General features: G+C 44.9%; 1 protein-coding gene across 2 annotated transcripts in view; it reads right to left on the bottom strand.

Annotated features, from left to right (window-relative positions):
- Positions 1 to 24,753, bottom strand: part of DNAH10 (dynein axonemal heavy chain 10) — a 123,301-nt gene that overhangs the window by 93,423 nt on the left and 5,125 nt on the right. For both annotated transcript variants that reach the window (XM_083476578.1, XM_083476579.1), the window contains 13 exons: positions 22,883 to 22,998; positions 20,888 to 21,104; positions 20,158 to 20,315; positions 17,740 to 17,970; positions 16,130 to 16,320; positions 15,571 to 15,769; positions 8,071 to 8,265; positions 7,638 to 7,808; positions 6,153 to 6,329; positions 5,705 to 5,881; positions 5,355 to 5,524; positions 2,289 to 2,440; positions 273 to 437 (listed from right to left, as the gene is read on the bottom strand). In XM_083476578.1, coding sequence (XP_083332704.1) covers positions 273 to 437; positions 2,289 to 2,440; positions 5,355 to 5,524; positions 5,705 to 5,881; positions 6,153 to 6,329; positions 7,638 to 7,808; positions 8,071 to 8,265; positions 15,571 to 15,769; positions 16,130 to 16,320; positions 17,740 to 17,970; positions 20,158 to 20,315; positions 20,888 to 21,104; positions 22,883 to 22,998 — 2,319 coding nt within the window. The remainder of the gene's footprint in view (positions 1 to 272; positions 438 to 2,288; positions 2,441 to 5,354; positions 5,525 to 5,704; positions 5,882 to 6,152; positions 6,330 to 7,637; positions 7,809 to 8,070; positions 8,266 to 15,570; positions 15,770 to 16,129; positions 16,321 to 17,739; positions 17,971 to 20,157; positions 20,316 to 20,887; positions 21,105 to 22,882; positions 22,999 to 24,753) is intronic.

Raw genomic sequence — 24,753 nt, 5'->3', positions numbered from 1 at the left:
TGAACATGGCCTTCAAGGACTGCTTCAAGCCATTTTCTTCACAAAGAAAAGGTGTGTACATGGTAGCATACAGAGTGCACTGCAGACTTTTGTTTTTACTTTAAATCCATTATCAAGCAGCAGAAACAAATCACATCAAATCACATTTCACACCTTATTACGTAAATACTGTTCCTACATGGAGACTGAATTTATCTACCTGAAACCTATACTCTCTGCACCACACCAATGACTGTACAAGGCCTAGAATCAGCAAAAACAGACAGGCTTACCAGGAAGATAATCTTCAAATTTGGAAGCTGGGCTTTTGAACAAATTGGTGGATTCTATTAACAAAAGCTTATTAGACATGTCTTCAGCATTCTTGTGAATTTGATGGACAAGTGACTCAAACTTCCCAATGGACTGGGTACATCGCACAATGTAGTCACCAATACCTTTGAAACAAAAGGGAGTCCAGATCATTATTGTGTCTTTAGTCCACACCCAGTATGCAGGTATGTATGTATTATTTATTAGTTTATATACTGCTTATAAAGGACGCGGGTGGCGCTGTGGGTAAAACCTCAGTGCCTAGGACTTGCTGATCGTATGGTCGGCGGTTCAAATCCCCGCGGCGGGGTGAGCTCCCATCTTTCGGTCCCAGCTCCTGCCCACCTAGCAGTTCGAAAGCACCCCTAAGTGCAAGTAGATAAATAGGTACCGCTTTATAGCGCGAAGGTAAACGGCGTTTCCGTGTGCGGCGCTGGTGCTGGCTCGCCAGAGCAGCTTTGTCACGCTGGCCACGTGACCCGGAAGTGTCTCCGGACAGCGCTGGCCCCCGGCCTCTTAAGTGAGATGGGCGCACAACCCTAGAGTCGGACACGACTGGCCCGTACGGGCAGGGGTACCTTTACCTTATACTGCTTATATGCCAACATGGCTTCTAAGCTGTTTACAACTATAAAATCAATACATAATTAAAATACATGATACCATATCCATTGGGCATTAAAACATCCTTAGTTAAATTATGTGATACAACATTTAAAAGACAGGTTGAACAATAGAATCAGAAGTTCAGTCCAGGAGAATGCTTGCCTAAGCAAGTGTGTTTTCAGGAGCCTTATGTATGCACTGCATTCAAAATATGTCTCTCATGGCTTTCCATTAGCAAGTCCTCAAGGATGTCAACAAAAAACAGCAGAAAAATCCAAAATATTGTATCAGTGATAGCAATCCAATACATTTGACTGAAACTAATCGAAGCAAGGATTGAAAAACACACACATAATATCTCAAATGCTGGAGTGAACAAAACCATTCTGAGACCTACATTAAGACAGAGCTTTCCAAACTTTTCATGTTGGTGACACACTTTTTAGACATGCTTCATTTCACAGTGCAGTAATTCAGTTTTACTAGCAAACTGGAGGTTAACTAACTCCTTTCCAGCCCTGGGAGGAGTACGGGGAGCATTCGCACGACACACCTACATACTGCAGCTGACACACTAACATGTTGCGACACACAGTTTGGAAAGCTCTGCTCTAAGATATAGCAAAGTTGGCACCAGTATAAATAGTTCTTCGGAGGGACAGCTACAAATTACAAGTAAGGAGATTCTGACTAAACATTCGGAAAAACTTTCTGACAGTAAGAGCTGTTCGACAATGAAACAGTCTCCCTTGGAAGGCTGTGGACTCTCCTTCCTTGGAGGTTTCTAAGCAGAGGCTGGATGGCCATCTGTCACGGATGCTTTAGCTGAGAGTCCTGCATTGCAGGGAGTTGTACTAGATGACCCTTGGGTCCCTTCCAACTCTACCATTCTATGATTCTATGGACTTCTACTCCCATCATCCCAGACCACTGGCCAAGATGGCTGGGACTGAGGAGAGCTGGGAGTCCAATAGCATCAGGCGGGCCACTATACCCGTTCTTTTTTAAGAAGAACTAAAAATGTGTTATTGTTTCTTTATTTTCTATACAACAAGGTACTGCTTATACCCATGAACCTTACTTAGATACCTATTTGGACACAGAGACAGCCTTTATTCATTTATATGTTTAACTCAGGATTGATGGAATGTTTTTACTGTTAATGGCAGCTGATGGTACTTCTTTTTTTCCTCTGTTATATTTAAAAAGAAAAGAAAAAAGAATAATTACTATATATCTCAGATAAAACCCAAGTGTTAGGTTGTTCTCTTTATAGGATGGAATGACAAAAGGAAAAAGATGTCAAGTTCTAGCAAATTTTAACTGATAATTATTGCCTTAAAGTTGTTTTACAAGGGAAAATGTACTACCTAATGAGTTCCAGTTGAGCCTCTTGTAACCAGATCTGAAAACTCGCCAAAGGTCTTGTATCTGTTCATCCAGAAGCTGGGTCTCTGCTTCATTCAGTGTTCCTATTAATGCATGATAGCGATCCAACATCTGTTTTATGCCATCAGTGTATCTAAAGAAAGAGGCACAAGGAAACTGTTAAGAACTGCTTCATCCAGGCATCACCTCATCTTAAGATACTTGACAATGACACATTTGAGTGGTTACAGGTGTGCCAATTTCACATCACTTTGTCTCCAAAAGACAGATTTCTACACACTTTGAGAAATCAGCACGCATCAAAGTGTCTAAAAATGGGTAACATCTGAAAGAACAGTCTTAAAGCCATCAAAATAAGCCTAATGTCAGCTCCCAGTGACTCTGCTGTAGATATTGCCTTTTTGGATATAGGGCAGTAGAAGTCTACCTCAGAAACCCTGAACACCTTACGCAACGGTGCAATCTGAAAAAGCATCCCATGGGTCATGCAAAGAATGAGAACCTTTGTTGCTGAGACCAGAAAGACAGGAACAAGAGAAGCAGGAGAGCTCAAAGGTGCAACAGAAACAATGCATTCAGGTCCAAAGCATTTTTCAATCATAAGGCTCTTCTTCAGGGACAAATTGAATACATATCCTATCAGATAGCATACAAGTTTGATTAAGTTGCTCCTACCAAGGATCATACAATCCAAATTATACTGGTCTTAAAACATTGTTTCTGAACACCTTACACAACGGTTTTTTGTTTTTTCCCCAAGCTGGTGCTTTCCCTCCTTCCTCAAGAAAAGCTACAGTTCCATTGCTTCTCTGGATGCCCCTTGCTCCCATGTTCCAAGCAGAGAAGGCAGAGGGGCTCAGCCAGCAATACCCATGTACCAGGTTCCAAGCCAGAGCTCTGTCTTTAAACTCTAAGTAGCTCTCAGCAAAGGGACTTAACAGGCCTGTGTTGCTATTTAAGTACTCAGATCAACAACACTGATCTTCCTAGGGAGTTTGCAGTGTGAGCTGTCCCGGGTCCTGCACACCCTGACCCAGTCTTAGCTTCCTAGAACCTTAATACCAGCAAAACACTGCTTGACTTTCTCTTTTCCCAACTGGATTCAACACTCTGTGGGCTCACAGCTACATCACACCAGGGCCCTCCCAGAATGGCACACAAAGGGCGAAAAAACTGATTGTACCCCTCTCCATCTCCTTCAGAGTGAAATAACAGCCCGTGTGTGGCAAAAAAATGCTACAAAATGTCATAGGAAAGGAACACACTGGATTTACCATGAAGACTTATTCTGATCAATGAAGTGTTTTCTGGTGTTAGCTGCTCCTTCCACTTCTTCCAGTAGGCAGGTCCATGCAAATTAATAATATACTGTATCCCTTTTAGGGATGCAGGTGGCGCTGTGGGTAAAACCTCAGCGCCTAGGACTTGCCGATTGTCAGGTCGGCAGTTCGAATCCCCGCGGCGGAGTGCACTCCCGTTGCTCGGTCCCAGCGCCTGCCAACCTAGCAGTTCGAAAGCACCCTCGGGTGCAAGTAGATAAATAGGGACCGCTTACTAGTGGGAAGGTAAAAGGCGTTTCCGTGTGCTGCTCTGGCTCGCCAGATGCAGCATGTCACGCTGGCCACATGACCCGGAAGTGTCTTCGGACAGCGCTGGCCCCCGGCCTCTTAAGCAAGATGGGCGCGCAACCCCAGAGTCGGACACGACTGGCCCGTACAGGCAGGGGTACCTTTACCTTTACCTGTATCCCTTTTAATGGGAGGACAACCCCCATCCCAAGATCTGGGACAAATGTAATCAAAAAGAGAAATCTTCAAATTGTTCACCAAACTACCAAGAAAGCCTGCCTTGTGGAACACCCTCTCATCAAATGTCCAAGAGATAAACTACTATATGGCTTCCAGAAGAAAACTGAAGCCAGTCCTGTATCAGGAAGTTTTTAATGTTTGATGTTTCATTATGTTTTTTATACTCTGTTGGAATCTCCCCAGAGTAGCTGGAGCAACCCATTCATATGTGCATCATCATCATCATCATCATCATCATCATTCCATGTGCAGTGTATGCTACCTGACCAAGTTCTACTCAGCCCTTCATTTTCATAAGTGGCCTTGGAAGCTACCTTGCCCCTTGAAAATTCTCAGTGACTCTTAAGGACATTATATTGTGTGCAGTACTTAGCCATCTTTTCCTTTCTGGTGACAGTTGGGAGCAGCTATTATTACTTCTTCAACAGGGCAAGCCCAATATATTTTGCTGCCTGAGTTGAAGGATATGATGGTGCCCCACACTGAGTGATGACCTTATCCCTTCTATATCCCATAGGTCTCTTTCCTTCCAGTTGGAAAGATACCAGAAGCCTGCTCCACAGTAATTTGGAGCAGGGCTTTCAGTGTGGCTGCCCCTATTCTGTAGGTTAGCGTTCCTGCCAAGTCACAATCTGCACTTTCTAGAAACAGTTGAATACTTTTTTTGTTCCATGGGCTTTCTCAGCTGGACAGAAAATGTCATGGGTGTCAACTTTGTTTTGTTTTTAAATTTGCCTTCTGGTTTTTCCTCATGCCATTTTTAGACTTCTTTTTTTTAATTATAGTTCGTACATTGCCTTGGAACTTAATTGGAAGGTGATTGATAAATACGAACAATAACAAATAATGCATCAGAACCAGCTGCCCAAGGCAGACGCCCACGCTGCCTAGTAGTAGGGCCAGTCCTGCCCTTTGAACAACAGTTGAAAGCATCAAAGAGGTGAATCTCTGCCTTTCCTGCCAAGACCAACCTGCTACTGAGTTGAGCAAGCAGCAAGCCAAAAACACAAAGATGGAGGAAATCTCCTCTCTAAAAGCCTGTGAGCACTGAGCAGGCAGGACCAGAACTGAAAGGGCTTTCCACCAATTGAAGCAACAAAGTCTACCGATTTGCTTGACTCTACCAGAGGAAACAGGAGGAATGATTTGCAACAGAATGCTCTCCACCAATGAAGGAGAACCAACAGCTTCACCCTTGCCATGTACTCTGACAAGAGCAGATTCACATGATATCCTTACCTAAGCAATTTGTCCTCCTGAAGGGCCACATTCCTGGCTATTTCAGGCACTGGAAATCCAAGTTGTTCCATATATTTTGTTTCATTGATTATCTCTCGAAGCTTGGGAGAAAAGTTAACTGTGAAACGAGTAGTTTTCTCTCCAGTGTCCATCTCTTCAGTACGTGGACTCTACATCCCAGAAGATCAACCACCACGGAAAGGAGGACGATGTGTCAAAACATAAACCAAAAGGGGAAAGAAATGTTGCCAAATAGAAACAGAAATTTATTAAACTGAAAATTATTATGCAAGATCCTTATCTTCCCAAGGATATGCAAAGGGCTGGAATAAGAAAAAAATTATAGCCACCTGCTCACGGGTCTCTGGATTAGCCTGAATAATAGCTCCAGAAGGATGAACTTTAGCAAGGAGAGTTTTTTTCAATAGAATAGGGAGCTTATCTTCTGTGTTCTCTCTCCACTGGTCATATTTCAAATCTTCATATTCTTTCATTCTCTTTGCCACTTCAAGATATTTTTGTTTCACCTAAAATACCCCAGGTCAGACAAGAGAGCTTTTACTTTCTGCAGTTCATCTTTTCATTTTTATTCATTGAACATTCTTCTGTCTTGCTCTACATCCCAAAGCAAATCCCAGAGCAGCTTACAGAACAATATTGAAAAATGAAAACAAGAATGTTATTCAGCAACTTCCCATCCCAAAACAATGTACTTTGAACTTCCCAGTTCACTGAAATGCTGTTTCTGATATATACTAATGTGCATTATTATTCACTAGTAACAAAACTCCAGCCCACCTCCTTTCCACGCTCACTAGCCAGCAGCTCCTCTACTTCTTGGAATCGAACAATGGTGTGCTTTATACGGTAGAAAAGAGTTCGTGCCCAGTAAATTGCTCCTGCCACTGGAGGGTGGTTTTTGCATAAAGGTGGGTTGGAAAGGTTACTGACGAATATGTTGTTAACTATCTCAACCTGTGAATTAAAAAAAGATATTTATCATTTTACTAGGCAAAATTCTTTGTTTCATCATTAGCAACATCTAAAGATGCTACATGTCAGATTTCAGTAGGCTCAGGCTTCAGGCAGCCAAGATCCAGGAAGTGAGGGAGTCACCTCATAATCCAAATGGGGTCAGAAGTAGCTGCATGTCCAAAACAGGCTGGGACAAGTCCCAGAACATCAAACAAAGACCAGGAGGGCCAAAGTCAGGTGAGTAGACAAAGCTAGGCAGGGAGCAAAATCCAAGCTAGCAGTTAGGGAAAGGGAACCAGAACCTAGTGTCCTCAACCTAGAGGCTAGTTGCTCAGACTGAAGTGCAAGCACTGAGCCTGGTGGACACGGACTAGCTAGAACTGCAGTTTGGAGGGTACCTACAGAGCCTAGAGCTCACTCTGCCCAGTTTTCAGTGGTAGCTGAGCACTGGTGGGGCAGGAGTTAAGGTGGCAGAGTCTAACTACTGGATATGTTTGTTTCAGACACCCTCCCAGTACCTTACAATATATAACCTAGGCCCAAGGGATTTCAAAATTCTGTTAATAGAACTGACCATTTCCCATCCACTATCTATATAAAAGCCCACATTTTTTGAGGCTTTTTAAGCTCTGAGAAAGATCTGGGGGGAATCACCATCTTCAGAAGTTTTTGTGCCATGCTGTTGCTGCAGAGGAACTGTCTTGTCCCAAAATGCAACCCCTCAGTTACTTAGTAGAGAAACAAGACTCCCCCCCCCCCGACAGAGTCCCAGAGCATTTTGATAGGTGTGTGTAGTTGCTTGAGTGTCTCAGTGCCTATTTGAATTGTGCCTATGCCATCTATATCAACAAGAGATACCACTCACTCATAGGCTCTTATTACTAGTTTTTAAGAAGTGCTTTAATGTGATTTTTAAACAAGCAAACAAAGGATGACTACTTCCCTGTGAGCAAAGAAATCCAGGAAAGTCACCCCTGTTGTTAATTATTATGGTATCAAGACCAGTCTCACCACTGGGGGAGTCCTTAAGATTGATGCAGCTATGAGAAAGGAGGCCTCAACATCCGTGGCTGTTGATGCGAAGCAGCTTGGGTGGGGCTCTGTTGTTTCCCAGCTTCCCAACACAGCAGGTAGCTGGTGCTTACCCGGGGAGAGAAGTGCTACTGCTTAACATGCAAGGCAGGATAGGGAATAAGAAGGGAGTCACCAGTCTCAGCAGCTCCTGCATAAAACTTTGAGGTGAGATGCTATTTCACAAAGGGCACCAAAAGATCTAAGGAGTCATGGCTGGAAAGGAACAGCAAATACCTCTTTACAATACTGTGCCAAAATGTCATTGAATTTCATCATCATCTGCTTATTAATGGCCTCTCGAGAGCGGATGTGTTTGAAGTTTAAGAGCATGTCAAAAGCAGCTTCTGCTGAACGAAGAGTCTTAAAAGAATCATCAATGAAGCTCTTTGCTTCTTTTTCTATATCCTAAAAATTAAGAAAGGGAAGTTAACAAGGGGGGCATTCTCATTTATCAATGGCAGGCATGGCAGGCAGTCCTAACGCAATAAAACAACCGCTCAGGCTTCCAAACGCCATACTAAATGCAAACTGCTCTTTCACAGATCACTTCATAGAAGGACTGAAGGGGCTTGTAGGTCAAATTCTTATTGTTCAGGGGTTCTAGCAGGGAGACAAGAAGTTCTAGTGAGTAGCTAGAAAAATACAAATCAAAGCTTCTGCTCCTTACCAAAACTTCCATTTTAAATTCCTCCATAACTATCTTCCATTGAGTTGCACATCTGATGTTGAAAGGCTCAAAGGTCAGAACCTCCATAGGACTGACAAGACCGTCAACTCGTCGCAAGACTTCATCAATGCGCTTTGGGTCCCCAGTGACAGCTTTCAGTTCAGGACCAAAGATGTTGTAAAACTCTTCCATAACCTATCAGGGTACAAAAAAAGCTGATGTGTAGGCAGATATAATTTCTAGTGGCTTTCAATCTGTGCTTTATTTTTCCCAGAAAGGAAGATGGGAACTGAGCTAGTCTGAGAAGCCAGACAAGAAACCCAGAGAGTTTCTGGTTAAGGATCGGCCATCAAGCAGCTGACAAAAACTGTCTGAGTGCTGTGAAATTGTCACTTGAAGTAACTAAGAAGTTGTTTCAGCAGCAAGACAAATGATCCTGAAGCACAGGCACAGGTCTAGCTAGGTCTATACACGATGCAGAAAGTGGTGACTGAATGAATTGTATCACCTCAGCCAACAGGTAAGGAATAGCACTCTCCCAAGCAAAGAAAAAAACTTACTGCAAACAGAAACTAGCCTATCCTTTTTGCCTGCTGGGCTCCTTTTCTGCTTCTATGGAGGGTTTTTTTGTTTGTGTGCGCATGATTTTTTTAAAAAAATTGCATCCTTACAAACTGTATGAAATGTTTTTATTGATTTTTTTAAAACTATGTAATGAAGAAAAGGAGAAGAAGGGGATGGGATACAAGGGAAAAGAAGGTGGGAGAGGAATGCACAAGTATATTTATGACAACAAAAAGGAAGTACGGATTAGATAATAACAAATGCACTTCATTTAACAAAATTTATATACCTTTTGATTGTAATAAAACCTGTAAAGTGATTCACTCTTTTAAAAAAACAGAAGATAATTAAAATAAACAGTAAGCTAAAAAGGGATTAAAACATATGTCAACACTCTACATTTCTGGGTTGTCTTGCCAGCACACAAAGATGGATTAAGCAGGCACCAAAAGGAGTATGGCAAAAGAGCCTGCTGCATGTCAACAGGCAGGGAGTTCCAAAGTGTAGGGGCTGCCAAACTAATAGATCAATTTATTGCAAGTAGAGAATGAGTATTACGTAGCACCTGTAATTGTAGCAATTCTGCAGACCAAAGCAAGTACATGGACATATGTAGGGTGTCAGGGAACTGCCATCAGAGCATCAGGTGGTGGAGGGACTCAGGCAGGATGAAAGAGACTCAACTGCTGAAGCAGGGACCAGCAGGGGGAGGAGTGGGTCTCTGAGGGAATGCGAGCAGGAGGGAGGGCTCAGGGAGGCTTCCAGCGAGAACAGTGGGGAGGTATCGGAGTCTCCCATAGGGAGACCCACACCTCGCAGGAAACTGTCACGCCGTGAGTCCAGGAGACGCGTTTCCGTTAAGGAACTTCTTTGCTGGAAACGCTTCCGCAGACAGCCACTGTCGGACTCTACTAGTGACTAGAGCAGACATGTCTGAGGAGCTCCGTCACACACGGAGGTTTGTGGGGTCGCACAAACTCTGAGGGAGCACGTTTTCACGCACAAGCAGCTAATCAAACCCTCACAGCAGTCCGACAGTCTTTGTACGCTGCCTGTGCAAGAGAAGGCATCATGAGCGAACCAACCGGAACCGGAGGAGCGGGGGCTGGAGCTGGTCCAAGCTTGGAAGATAGATACCGAGCGTTGGAGGTTCAACTGGCCCTGCAGACGGCGAGGTTGGAGGAGAGAAGGGCTCAGGATGCAGACAAGAAGGGGAGAGCCACGCAATTCCCCAGAAAGGTACCAGGATTGGTGCAGAAATTTGGGGGGGACCCCAAGGACTACCATGCTTTTAGGACAGAGATGCAATATGCCCTTAATGTGCAGTTCGATGAGTTCCCTGATGAGGAATCGCGAGTTGCTTTTGTAATTGGGCATCTTGAGAAAGGGGCTAGAGACTGGGTTCGACCCCTAATGGCAACGCACAATGACATACTAAAGGACACAATGAAGTTCTTTCGTGCAATGGATATCATGTTTTCCAGCGATATTGAGGAAGGGGTGGTGCGCAGACAGCTAATGGCTTGTAAGCAGGGAAGTCGATCTGTCCGTGAATATTGGACTGAGTTTACCATGCTGATTCACAGACTGAGTTGGGATTTATCGGCGGCACCCGTTCAAATGCTATTTGAAGAAGGTCTTTCTTCGGGGGTGAAAGACGAGCTGGCACGGAGCCCCAGGGCGGAGTCTATGGATCAGCTGACCAAATCTGCGCTGACCATAGGAGCGCGGCAGGAGGCAAGAGCCTTGGAGAGGCGGGAAGGGAGAGGGGAACGTTGGAAGGAGTTCCGCATTCCAGACATTCCTGAGCCAGCTTTCCCGCCGGCAGAGCCGATGGAAATCGGAACAGCGCGCGCGCGCGCATTTTCAAAAACCAGCGAGGGAGCTAAGAAGGAGGGAAAGGGCCCCCGGAAATGCTATCTCTGCCAACAGCCAGGCCACTTTGCCAGAGTCTGCCCCCAGAGGAAGGAATGGCAAGGGATGGTGGGAGCTGTTGAGGGGGGAGAAGAAGGGGGAGCGGAGCAGGTAAAAGCCAACGCCTGGTTGCCACAATTGGGGCACTGCAGCCAGGCCAAAGAGCAGTGAAAGTGCCCGTGCCAGAAGCTCCTCGACCTGCTCTAGTGATTGAAGTGTCGCTAGAGCTGCAGAATGGGCACCCCCTAAAAATAAAGGCGCTATTGGACTCAGGCAGCTCCTGCAATTTTATGAGCAAGGAGTTTGCTGCTGAACACCAGATACAGACCATCCCTTTAAGCAACCCCCTGCAGGTGACCACGATTGATGGCAGGGAGTTGTTGGGAGGAGGAGTCCGCTTGCAGACTGTCCCAATGATAATGAGGGTGGCAAGGCACACAGAACTGATAGCGTTTAATGTGGCCACCCTGGGAGGCGCTCCCATTATTTTGGGAATGAGCTGGCTAGCTCTACATGATCCGCTGGTTGGCTGGCATCAAAGAGTGGTGTCCTTTGGTTCAGCACATTGCCTAGAACACTGCAAAGGGGAGAAGGGTTCAGCAGGGGCCCAAGCCACCCTAGCAGGGACTGAAGTAATGGGGAAGGTGAAGGTACCACCACAGTATGCAGATCTCAGCGACGTGTTCAGCGAGAAGGAAGCTGACCAACTACCACCTCATAGACCCTTTGATTGTCAGATCAATTTACTCCCAGGAGCACAGCTTCCCGTGGGCAAGTTGTATGCCATGTCAGACAGGGAAATGCAGGAGTTGCGAGGGTTCATTGACAAGAACCTGAAGAGAGGCTTCATCAGAGAGTCCAAAGCAGCAGGGGGGAGCCCAGTGTTCTTTGTGGACAAAAAAAATGCGGACAAGCCGAGACTTGTATGTGATTTTAGGCGGCTGAATGCAGTGACTGAACCGGTGGCGTTCCCTATGCCCAGAATTGATGATATTTTGACCAGGGTGAGGAAGGGAAAGATTTTCACAAAGCTGGATCTAAGGGGGGCGTACAACCTGATACGCATAAGGAAAGGGGATGAATGGAAAACCACCATGTTTACCCCTTTGGGGGCGTTTGAATACCTCGTTATGCCATTTGGATTACAAGCAGGCTCCGCGTGTTTTCAATCTTTTATGAACCACGTGCTGGGCCCTTTGCTCTACAAGAATTGCGTTGCCTTTCTAGATGATGTGTTGGTGTATTCTGAGAATGAGGCGCAACATGTGAGAGACGTCAGAGAAGTGTTGAGCAGACTGCAAGCCAACAGGCTGTGGGTCAAACTGGAGGAGTGTCGGTTCCATACCAAGGAGGTGGAATTCCTGGGGTACCGCCTGTCAGACAAGGGATTGGCCATGGATCCCGGCAAGGTACAGGCAGTGCTGGAATGGAAAACACCCAAAACCAAGAAGGATGTGCAGAGGTTCCTAGGGTTTGGAAACTTTTATCGTAAGTTCATCCGCAACTTCGCCCATCTGACGGCGCCCATCACTGACTGTCTCAGCAGTAAAAAGAAGTTTGTATGGACGGCGGAGGCGGAGCGAGCGTTTGAGGAACTGAAAAGGGCCTTCGCCTCTGAAGAACAACTTCTGCATGTGGATTTACGAAAGAAGCTAAGGGTTGAAACAGACGCATCTGACAGAGCCATAGGGGCGGTGCTTCTTCTGCAGCCGGGGAAGGAGGAGTCAGAGTGGCGTCCGTGTGCCTTCTTCTCGCGGAAGCTGAACAAATCCGAGAGGAACTACACGGTGTACGACCGAGAACTGCTTGCTATTCATGAGGCGTTCCGGAGATGGAGGCATCTGCTAGTTGGTGCACAACATAAAGTGCAAGTGTGCACGGACCATAAAAATCTAGAGTACTGGAGAACGGCGCGAGTGCTCAACCAAAGGCAGTTGAGATGGGCCCAAGAGTTCTCCAAATTTAACTTTGAGATTTGTTATGTGCCAGGCCCAGAGAATGTTAGGGCGGACGCTCTCTCACGCAAACCTGAATATTTGGAGGGGGAGGGAGCACCCGAAGAAACCCATATCATTCCAGAGGACCGCTGGGTGTGTGGGGCGACTTTGGTGGGGCAAAGGGAATTGGTAGAGGGTACGGTGCAGGATGCATACGCCCAGGGGAAACTCAGGGATCTCAGAGGGGAGGAAGACAAATCCGGTGGTTTTGAGGAGAGAAATGGGGCATTGTATTATAAGGGAGCGTTATATATACCTGAAGGGGAATTGAGGGAGAAGGTACTCAAGCAGCTGCACGATAGCCCCACAGCAGGGCACTTTGGGCAACACAAAACCATGTGGCTGGTTACCAGGGAATTTTGGTGGCCCAAGGTCAGGGAAGATGTGTGGGAGTATGTGAGAGGGTGTGAACAATGCCAAAGAGCCAAGGGGGAGAGGCAGGCGCCGGCTGGTTTATTAGAACCACTGCCCACACCTGAGAGACCGTGGGAAGCAGTGGCAATAGATTTCATGACTGATCTGCCAAGGTCTAGAGGGAAAACAGCCATCATGGTTGTAGTAGACCTGTTAACTAAAATGGCCCACTTCATAGCCTGCTCACATGCGGTTACAGCAGAAGAAACCGCCAAATTGTTTGTAGAGAATGTGTTTAGGTTGCATGGCGCCCCCTTGAGGGTGGTTTCAGACCGAGGGAAACAATTTACTTCCAGGTTCTGGAGGAAGCTCATGAGCTTACTGCATGTAGAGGTTAATTTCTCGACGGCCCGTCATCCTGAAACCAACGGGCAGGCGGAAAGAGCAAATGGGGTTCTCCAACAATATTTGAGGTGTTATGTTAATGACAGAGAGAATGATTGGGTGGAGAAGTTGGCGTTGGCAGAATTTGCCTACAACAATGCAGAGAACGTGTCCACGGGGATGAGCCCCTTTTTGGCTAATCACGGGTGCCATCCCAGAGCCTTCCCAGGGGGGGAGGGGGAGAACTGGAGCGTTCCAGCTGCAGAACAGTTCGTGGAAGAAATGGAAGCGATCCATCGCCAGCTCCAACTCAATTTAAACAGGGCTAAGGAGGAATATAAGAGGCAGGCAGACAAAAACAGAAGGGAAGGTGAAAGCATCAGGGTGGGGGACCAGGTGTGGCTGTCAACCCAAGGGTTGCCATTCAAAGGAGGTTGTAAGAAATTAAGACCCAAAAGGCTGGGTCCGTTTGAAGTCATACAGCAGGTCAATCCAGTGGCTTTCAGGCTCCGGTTACCGAACCACATGAAGCTGCACCCAGTTTTTCACAGGTCGTTGCTGTCACCGTATAGAGGAGACAGTGAGGGGAGGGTCACTAGGGGACCAGCAATGGAGGAGAAGGAACACAGCTACCATGTAGCGGAGATCCTCGATTCCAGGTGGAAGGGAGATCAAGTAGAGTATTTGGTAATGTGGGAAGGGGAACCGGAGTCGGAAAACACCTGGGTTAGGGCAGAGGATGTCAATGACGAGGTTTTAATAGAGACTTTTCATCAGAGGTTCCCACGTAAACCTCAGCCTGTAGCGAGGTTCCGAAGGGAATACTTTGCCACCACCGACGAGGAAGAGGAGTTGGAGGGGTTCCCAGATTCGGAAGAGGAGGAGGATTCAGCTGGCCAGGACGACGATCGATGGAGAGAATTGTTCGAGACGTCAGAAGATGAGGAAGATTCGTTTCGGGGTTTTAGCCCTTCACCTCCCAGGGGGGAGGAATTGGGAGGGGGTGAGGGGGGCCCTGGAGGGGAGGTGGATGTCAGGGAACTGCCATCAGAGCATCAGGTGGTGGAGGGACTCAGGCAGGATGAAAGAGACTCAACTGCTGAAGCAGGGACCAGCAGGGGGAGGAGTGGGTCTCTGAGGGAATGCGAGCAGGAGGGAGGGCTCAGGGAGGCTTCCAGCGAGAACAGTGGGGAGGTATCGGAGTCTCCCATAGGGAGACCCACACCTCGCAGGAAACTGTCACGCCGTGAGTCCAGGAGACGCGTTTCCGTTAAGGAACTTCTTTGCTGGAAACGCTTCCGCAGACAGCCACTGTCGGACTCTACTAGTGACTAGAGCAGACATGTCTGAGGAGCTCCGTCACACACGGAGGTTTGTGGGGTCGCACAAACTCTGAGGGAGCACGTTTTCACGCACAAGCAGCTAATCAAACCCTCACATAGGGCAATGCAAGAGAGTATATTGCAGCTATTCCAGAGGCCAGCAAAGTTGTGGCCCAATAAAACATGTTTCAAGAGAGAAGCCAATATTGGACAGTGAAACGAATGGAAGCCAGTGTTCAGATGTTTGGGGTGGTGTTGCAGGGAGTTTCTCATGTAGGGAAATATTAAGAAATGTGATTTCCCCCCTGCAGTCTGAAGTTATTCTATCACCTGAGCCTTACAGCACCTCATTTTGCTGCAGATGGAGTCCAGACTCCAGCCATCAGTTTTGGCCAATTTATTCATTTATTTTATTAAATTTATATCTCGCTTGTAGGAACTCAGAGGGACAAACCCATCAGTGATCTAATAAAGAACAAAACAAAAAACACCAGCTCTCCTTGATGCTTTGTTAAAGTGAAATTTTAAATTCCGAGTCCACACAAGGAGTAAATGAATGTCATTGCTCTTGTGCAAGAAGAAGAAGAGTTTGGATTTGATATCCCGCCTTTCACTCCCTTTAAGGAGTCTCAAAGCGGCTAACATTCTCCTTTCCCTTCCTCCCCCACAACAAACACTCTGTGAGGTGAGTGGGGCTGAGAGACTTCAGAGAAGTGTGACTGGCCCAAGGTCACCCAGCAGCTGCATGTGGAAGAGCGGAGACGCGAACCCGCTTCACCAGATTACGAGACGACCGCTCTTAACCACTACACCACACTGGCTCTCAAAAGATGTGAGGAAAGCCTGTGTGTCTTTGGAGCTCTGTGTGTGTCTTGAAACTCCAGCACACATTAGGAGACCTTAGACTGGGCTCAACAATGATGTAAAGAAAACACTATTCTTCAATAATTCATGCATGCTCTTACCTGCAATATGTTATAGAGGTCTTGACAGATTATGGCCATATAATCAGTTTTTTCAAATAAACGCTTCCTGTCAAATTCCCATCTTGCGTCTCTTCCTGAAGCTTCAATTTTGGCACGGATGTCAAAATAGGACTCCTTCCAAATTTCAAGAGTCCGTCTGGCTTCTATCATTTTGGTTTTTGCAAGCTGCCTGTCTTCCCTATTAGTCCATAAAAAAGCACAAAAAAATTGATGCAAAATTCAAAAAGAAAAGACAGCCATATTCAACACTCAAAAAGATTCAATGTATTTCTTGCCTTTCATCATAGAAACGAATAACCTTTGGACCCTGGCACTACAAAAAATGGCATGTTGTGCTATGCAGTGGGTGTAACTCTAAACAGTGGTCTAGAGATGAGGCAGGTAAGTGATGAAAAACCAGATTTACACTGCAGCACACATTCCTGAGGATGGCTCCTGATCTGCAGGGAGTTGCACTCAACCTGGGTGAGCAAAGTAACTGGTGCAAGGTCCTGAGAACAAGACTTTAGCTTAGTTTACAGAAGGAAATGCCACATACTTGAACAAAGTCCGTAGATCCACAACCTTGCAGACCCTTGCCGAGATCTCCCAGGCAATCCTTTCCATTAGGGGGATCATCCTTTCATCCTTGTTGTAGTGCCGTGAAATAATCCACACCATTCTCAAGGCATTCATCAGTGAGGGAATTGTATCCAAGACAATGTTGAAGCCAGTGCCGTGTGTTAAATTCTGTTGAGTCAATGGCAAATATTGGGGGGGAAAAATGAGGTACAGCCCAAAGAAATGAAAAGGGAAAAGGTAGGGAGTACATAGTAGGGTCACTAAGGGCCCCCAACAGAAAGGCTCTACTGAATTAATTAAACATATCCAAGATGGTACCTGTTCAGGAACACTACTCGGGGGAAAGAAAGTCTCCTTATTTCATCTCCTAAAGGATTTGAGCAGCCTTGGGGCTGCTTGGCTGCACCATTCTGAGTCTCTAATGCTGTTGTCACTATTTACAAACTCTGTCCAGAAAGTGACACAGGCTATTCCAATACATAAAAGGGGGGGAGCTGTTGGTACTCTTAATTGCATCTCCAGGTTGTTGTTTTTTTAGAGGTGATACATGAGATGGTTTGCAAGCAAATGGCCCTAGATTCAGTTCCTGGTAGCACCAATGATTTTAGACAAAGGCCCTTTGCTACAAGAAGCAGCTGCTATTGCTCCTAGATGATAATAGAGTGTTGTTGGCTGTGTTTGTACTGTGCAATAAGCCATTAACCCTAGCTTACTGTGCAGTCCCTCTTTGCTCCTCCATGAATATGCAGAGGCAGCAAACAATGAACCATAGTGTCAGGGAACTGCCATCGGAGGAACAGGTGGGGAGAGGGCTCACGGAGGCTGGGAGGGAATCAGCAGCGAAAGCAGGGACCAGCAGGGGGAGAGATGGGTCTCTGGAGGAAGGTCTCATGAATGCGGAGAGAGACGCAGCAGCTAAAGCAGGAACTAGCAGGGAAGAGGGAGGGCTCAGGGACACGTCCAGCGAGAACAGCGGGGAGGTGTCAGAAGCTCCCATAGGGAGACCCATTCCTCGCCGGAAGCTGTCACGTCGTGAGTCCAGAAGACGTCTTTCCGTTAAGGAGCTTCTTTGCTGGAAGCGCTTCCGAAAACAACCACTGTCGGAATCTGCAAGTGACTAGGGCAGACATGTCTGAGGAGCTCTGTCACACACAGAGGTTTGTGGAGTTGCACAAACTCTGAGGGATCACGATTTTACGCACAAGCAGCTAATCATCCCATCACACATAGCTTAGCATTACATCCAAACCAGGAATTGTAGTTTGTTTTGCTTAAACAAAGCACGACTAGTAAGCCAAGAATAAACCTTGGTGTGCCGCCATAGCTTGTTTGGAGGGAGCCAAACCACAATCCCTGGTTGGCTCATAACACCAAGCTAGAGGAATGTGACTTCTTTCCTCTCATTGCTAGTAGACAGCAGCAAAGTGGGCATGTATGGCAAAGTATGTTTTATGGCTTACTGTGATGTACAAATGAGTTATCATGAGGTGTTAAAAAATTATGAACTCTGTATCCAAAACCTTTGGACATTGTTGGACAGTGCCCTGCTGCTACTGAATGTTACATATACAGCTGATAAAAACCTACCTTTAGGTGTCGTTCAAGAGTAGAAAGGAACCTCACATTATCAACTGCCTCCACATGGTGCTTGCAGAGCTCATTTATGACTATCTGCAAGCTATCCACAATTGCTATGTTAGCCGCCGTGAGCACTTCCAAGACCTTTTTGACTAATGGCAGTTTGAGCTGCTGAGTGAGGGCACTCAACGTAGCATTTCTCTCTCGCCACAGGTCAATCTCAGCTAGTGGGCCATTCCCCTGAGGATGAAAGGAACTAAGATGAGACCAGGTACTTTGGAATAAAGGCAGACACATCACACAAACTCTGATCAGTAAGCCTGCAGGATGTTTTTCCCATGGACCCATATACTGCAACATTTTTGTGTCCAGCCGGTTGCACACAGGGAAGCAAGCTGTATAGTAAAACAACTACAACAGGGTGGTCCAACCTCTGAAACCAAATGAGCCACAAAAGTCCTTTGACACAGAACCTGGGGGCCACACACAAAATTAAATTTCCATATCGTAAATTAAAATGTTTGCAATATAGTTAATATTATTGAATATACACAATTAATGTATTTAATTAAATATAAATATTTAAATACAAATTAATATATTGAATTAAATACACAATTTAATATATTTATTGATTACACAGATTTAATACAAAACAGATGCATGCGCTTTTGTTAACAACACAGGCATCAATGAGATGTTTGAGCTAGAGAATTCTTCATAAGTTGATCAAGGCCTTGAGGTTAATTGTTGACATCCACAGGCAACTCTCAAGTGAATTGTCTGCTAAATTGTTTCAAGTTTTGGACTTTATGAAGTTCATGTTTGAAAACACTTGTTCACAGACACTCACCCAAAGCGCAAACTTCTCTGTATTGCAAAAAAGAAAGCAAAGTATTCCATACTGAAACATGCACAGATATCTACCCACTCCACACTTCTTCTCTGCATTGTTTTCTTCCTGGGGAGCTCTGGTGCTCTGGAGCCCTGGGGACACAGCTATGCTCCAAGTGGGCTCAAGAGCGCAGCCTGGTGGCTCCACAGAGCTCCTCCAGCAGAAGAGCAGCAGCAGCCTGCCTTAGGCCACCAGCCTGGCTGTGCTGTCCTGGCAGAGGTAGAGGCTGGAGTGCTGGAGGGCCGCCAAAAATAGCCTCGAGGGCCACATACAACCCAATAGGCCATGTGTCTGACCACCCTGAGCTACACAATACATACAGACATATTCACTTCTAGTCATTTCACTTCAAAAATGGAAGAAATAAAACCAGAAAATGAAGGTCATAGAGCTGGAAAAGGTATAACTATGGCTCTTCAAATTTGGAATGCCCACTGGACCACTTGATAGTATCATTTAGGTATCAGCTTTTAAGAACAGATAATATTAACTCGAGAGCAGTTTTTTTATTTTTACTGTCTATTTGGACAATTACTGCTTTGTTAGTTTATATGTGTGTTTTTATTTTTCTGTTTTTATTGTATTTTTACTTTATCTTACTACTTTGCTAGCTGTCCTAAGTTGCAAGACATAATTTGTGCAAATGAAATAGATCTGTCAATGGCCATAAACCATGAAAAGTAAACTGAACCTCTACATTTAGAAAGGAGCTTCAGGCACTTACCATGAAAGTTCTTTGTGGTTTGGGTTGAACAAGACATCCATTAGGATGCCAGTCAGTCAATCCAGTCAGAAGCGCAGGGTATAAATGTTACTCCTACTCCTAGTTAACTCCCGCTATTGCCTAATATGGCAGGGAAACTGTATGATAGGTTTTTAACCAGCTGCTGGTCCTGTGAGCGCCTCCTCTAGTTCCATCTGTTACCAAGCTGTAGACAGAAAAGTGCTGAGAAGATGTCCCCCTTTACATGCCAGGACCATAGAGAAGCAGAAGAGGGAAAACCCTCCCCTTTTGAGGAAGCCTGGCACAAGCTAGAGTTCTATATAAGAGTGACTTGGGGCAATAAATCAGGGTGTCTTTGCATTTGCTGGAGATGCAACAGGTCCAGGAATTTCAAAGCACTCCTAGAAGCTCTGAAACACTATCTGTGAAATAAACATCTGGGTTTACCAACTGGCAGCTCAGAAAGTCTGCAGCAATACTGAGTGTGTTCTTGATGTATTTGAGATAAAAGAAGGAAGTAGAAAATGCTGAGAAGCTGCTTGGAAGTGTTGCTGTCCTGGTTGAAAGTGGGAAAAGAGCTGAAGGAGGAACTCAAGGGATTAGCATCTGGTTAAAAAACAACCACATAGTTTCCCTGCCTTTCTATGTTAACCCATCCTCAGACAAATAAGACAGAGAAACAATAAACCTCAGAATATCAGATGCTAGGAACAGATACAGGAGAAGGGGTGCTACCATCTTGCCTGCTTGTGGGCTTCCCAGCAGACCTAACTGGCCACTCGGAAAACAGAATGCTGAAATAGATTACCTGGGGGACTTTTTTCAGAAGCTCTTCATCTGCTGAGGATATTAACATGAGCCAATTGGCTGCAAGTGCCTCCAATGTATCAACCACATCCCGATCATTGGCAAGGTCATTCACATCACCATCTAAGCTTATGGTTGGCATTTCTAACTTAATTTCCCCTGTTGAAAGAAAACATTATTAGCTACAGTAAAAATGTCCCAATCATTAATGAAATAGACAAGAATATTCCCTAGCTTGTCGGTTTCATCAGAAAGCAGAGAAGACATGGCATTATAGATTATACTGACAAGTCTCTTCTTGAACCTTCTAAATTTCTCCAGAGAGCAAAGAATGGAGAAAAGGTGAAGGTAATAAAGTTGGGTGAAGCTAGGGTTGCCATATTTCAAAGACTGAAAATCCGGACAGAAAAGTTGTTGAGCTTACGACTGCAGTATTCCAGATATGTCTGGGAAATTAGGTGATACTAACAAGCATTTCCTCCAACACACCCTTTATACAGAGAAGAGATTAAAATATATAAAAAGGAGAGTGAAGGACAGGGAGAATGCACCTCTGCCCATTTTTACACAAACAGTGCTGGAAGATTAGAATGCAACCAAAAATCCATCTTCCTGAATGTCCAACAGCTGGTTTTGAAACTGGATACAAACTCATTTTTGCATTTCACACATTTACACCACCCAACCAGTCGTGCTTTAAGAAGCCCACATAAGATCAGACTGAGACTTACCTTCTATCTGCTGTATGGTTCTCTGAATGTGGCTTAGGAATTTCTGCATATTCATCAAGAACTCATTCCTTAGGCTATGCAAGCTGTCTAATGCTTCTGGTGATGTTTTTTTCTTCACAACAGGCTGAGCATCTTCACCTTCTGCCTTTTCTGGTTCTGGGTGAGGAATGGACTCATCCATATCATATTGGTTATGACACATTGCAGGCAGAAAGACCTGAAAATACAAGCATGTTTTGTTTAACTGTCTTCTATTTGCTTTCATTTAAAATATAATGGCTAAATTCATTTGTAACTTTGAAACAGTTAAAAGCAAAAAGTTAGAAAGCTATTGCCTCAGGCAATCCTAGTTGCCACCGGATCCAGTTATAGCTGCTGATATGTGCGAAAGTAATGACAATCCATCTTCTCTGGAGGAAGAGGGGACAGCTAGCCCAACATTGTTGATATAGGTCTAAGACGTATCAGAAGATAGTCCCACTGTGTTCAGTGGAGCTTATTTCCAGGAGAGTTTGTGCAACAGAAGCAACTCTAGGGTGTCTTCTTAGGCTGCATGCAGTCAGTGGAAGGTGTCGTCCCCCCCCCCCATGAACTCTGCTCTTCCTAACTTCACTCCCGTAAAAACACATATTCAGACTATGGATCCTGATGGCCCTTTCTTATTCTCTTCAGGGAAGTGGCCCACCTTTTTCTCCCTCTTCTTCAAGTGCCTGACAGGTTTATTTTTTAAAAAAATCACTTTAGGGTTTTACCCTGTTTGTCCCTCCACAGAGGCGTAGCAAGGTCAGGTGGTACCTGGTGTGGAATTTTTTATGTCACCCCCCACACACACACATTGATGGCTCGGGGTATGCTTGGGAGGTGCGGGCCGGTGACATGCCGAATGTCACCCCCCTCGGCAATGACACCCGGGGCAGACCGCCCCCACCGCCCCCCCTTCCTACGCCTCTGTCTTTCCCTCTCTGTATAAAACCATTTCTTGTTGTTGATTAAAAAGTGGAGCTTGGAACTTGAAACAGCATTTTTCTTTGCGTAAGAGAAGTTTCCTGGAATAAAAGAGCTGTCAGGAGGGGGAGGAGTCCATAATGGGCTCTTCCTGCTTCTTCTTGCTATTTTGTCTGAGACTCAATATGTTTCTCTCCATCATTTGTGATGGGTTGAACCAAAAACTTTTTTTATGCAACAAAGTATGGTGAGGTCACCACTGGTCAAACACACAACACAGACCAGTTAGCATAGAAAGCTACATGCCATCATCTGGGAGGCTTTTCTACTTTAAATGCTATGTAAACTCTGGTCTGTTTTTTTTTAAATGAAGGTTAAATTATTATAAACCTTTACCTTGGAGTCACTCACTCTCAAACCCACTCCTGACTGCTTGGGCTAATATCCAACTTACAAGTTTTGAATTACATCTAAAAATGGTAGTTCACTAAAATGAGTTGCTGATAAGGTAGTCACCAGAAATATATTCAAATTTTGTTGTGGTAGCAGCTGTATGAGGTTTGAAGGGAGTGTCTATAGCACAGGAGCCAACTCCTAGGGGCCGAGGTCCCTTCGCCCCCCCCCCAATAAAATATTTCAGGGGGCTGGGCCCCAAAGTTGATGGGCATTGCCATTCAAATGGCCACATCTTCTAATCAATTATGTGGGGCAGAGCTTACCTGCTCCCCCCTTTTTAATCATATTGGCATCCCTGGTCTATAGCAAGCATTTTCCCCATTGCTGTCACACCACACTAATAATGTGCTATGACTGATGAATGCAGAATGATAATTGTTTATTCAGCTATTCCTTCTCTTGAAACCACTACCTTTACCTCACAGCTAGAGTGATTTCTGTTATCACATGCATTTTCTATGATTCTGTATAAATAGTCATTAAATTCTGTAGAAAACCTGTGGACTCAAAATCACTGAGTTTGCAGCACCTCGGTCTCAGGGGTGGGGGAGCTATTTTTGAAAAAGAAATTTAAAAACAAACAAAAACATTCACCAGTGCAAAAAGCTGCTTCAGCATCATGAGGGTATGGCCATTCAGTATGCCGTACTCCAGTACTTCCGGCAGGACGTCCTTCGCTTCAGTCAAGTCATTAGGTTCACTAACGGTTTCTAAGCAGCAAAAGAAGGCAAGGATTTGTTTAAAGAAATATTCTAACCCAACACTCCCAATAAGTTCAGGAAGATCATGTGCCTTCTGGGACACTACTACATCCAAAAACAGCAGGTGAGCTTTCCTTTCTGCACACAGAAAACCAGCTAGCCTAGTATGCCAACTCCCCAAGGGCAGGCATATTATTTGTTTGTTTGTTTTATTTATAAAAAATAATTTAATCTGCATGTCTAGTGTTATGAACTCAGGATTGTTTCCAACAACTTAATACTGTACAACTATTTATAGGAATGCACTCAAAGATCATCTACATGCCTAGGAAAGTGTGTAGCTCTTCCACTGGTGGTAATGAGAGCTTTTTACTCAAAGTCTAACTACAGTACAAGATTGTGGGGGGGGGGGAAGAAGGTTAAATAAAAATTGAGGCACCTCACACCTGTAATTAATAAAGAAACAGCAACAACTACTACATAATACATTGTTAGGCCTTCACTAGCACACTGGTTCCTATTTTAAAAACAAACAAACAACCCATGTATTTATTCTTTTCCATAGATCTCCATTTTACAAACAGTGACAACTTTAGCAAACTTCGGAGCAGAATGCCTGGTTTATCAGTACCTATTCGCAGTACTCTAGTTCCCACACAGGCGTAGTCACCTGTAATGAATCCACTGGCATACATTCTTGCTTGTGTTCATTCTTTCATTGACAAACTTTTAAGAAGCAGCTGTTCCAATATTATCTCATTAATTTTTAATGTTTTAATTTTTTACTGCAGGGAATTATAAATCTGCAGCCGGTGCTACTTGGAATGAAGATAAACTTTCTGATCCAGTCTTTAGATTACATACCACCATAGGCACACACTCAGGAAAAGAATGGTCTGCTCATGGTTCACAAACTACCCTTTGGAAATCATATATCAATAGGCTAACTAGGTAGGATTCTGACTTTACACATTGGAATCAGGGTTCTCTGACCTATAAAATAACATATAACACAGATCTGGTGTTATCTATTGTGGCAGATGATCAGAATCTAATGCAAGTGTAAGGAACCTTTGGCCCTCCAGATGTTGGGGAGCTATAACTCCCAGCTATGCTGGCTGGAAAGCTAATAGAAATTGTAGTGAAGAAACATCTGGTGGGCCAAATGTTCCCCACTCCTGATCTAATGCTGGATTGCTGGATGATTAGCTGTAGCCACACAAGAATTTCTCGTCCTCAAACCTTAAATAACAGCAGCAACAAAAAGCCTTTAAAAAAACCCAAAGTAATTAATTAGAATCCCTGATTTCTAGGAGCTGGGATGTAGATATGTATTTGTATATGAAAGTTTCTCCTAGCTGAGGCTCATGAGGAGCAGTTGTTAGGTGTCTTTGCCTTGGCTCCCATCTTTATCCCTTCTTACCCTGGCCTCTCCCTCCTTCATTCAACCTCAAAACCAGAAACGTGTTGGAGCAGAGACCTGTATTTCTTGCTGATGTGATACACCTCCACCAGTTATACTGTGTTAATAAAAATAAATCATTTTGTTGGTTTTATTCTTGTAATAATTATTATATTTGATAAGGGCTGGCAGGACTGAAAAAATGGATGTTTTGTACAGGAGATGAAATGACAGAGGAATAATCATTTATCAAGTGTGGCTGGTAAGAACTGAAAAGGGACTGAACAATGGGCAGACCCAGCGGCGGAGCATATGCCCACGCTGCCCAGGGCGGGCATGCTCCCAAGGGGGGAGTGGCACGG

This window comes from Podarcis liolepis (assembly GCF_965112155.1).
Source record: "Podarcis liolepis genome assembly, chromosome: 15".
NCBI lineage: Eukaryota > Metazoa > Chordata > Lepidosauria > Squamata > Lacertidae > Podarcis > Podarcis liolepis.
Note: the sequence above shows the minus strand (reverse complement) of the source record. Positions and strands in the feature narration are given on the sequence as shown.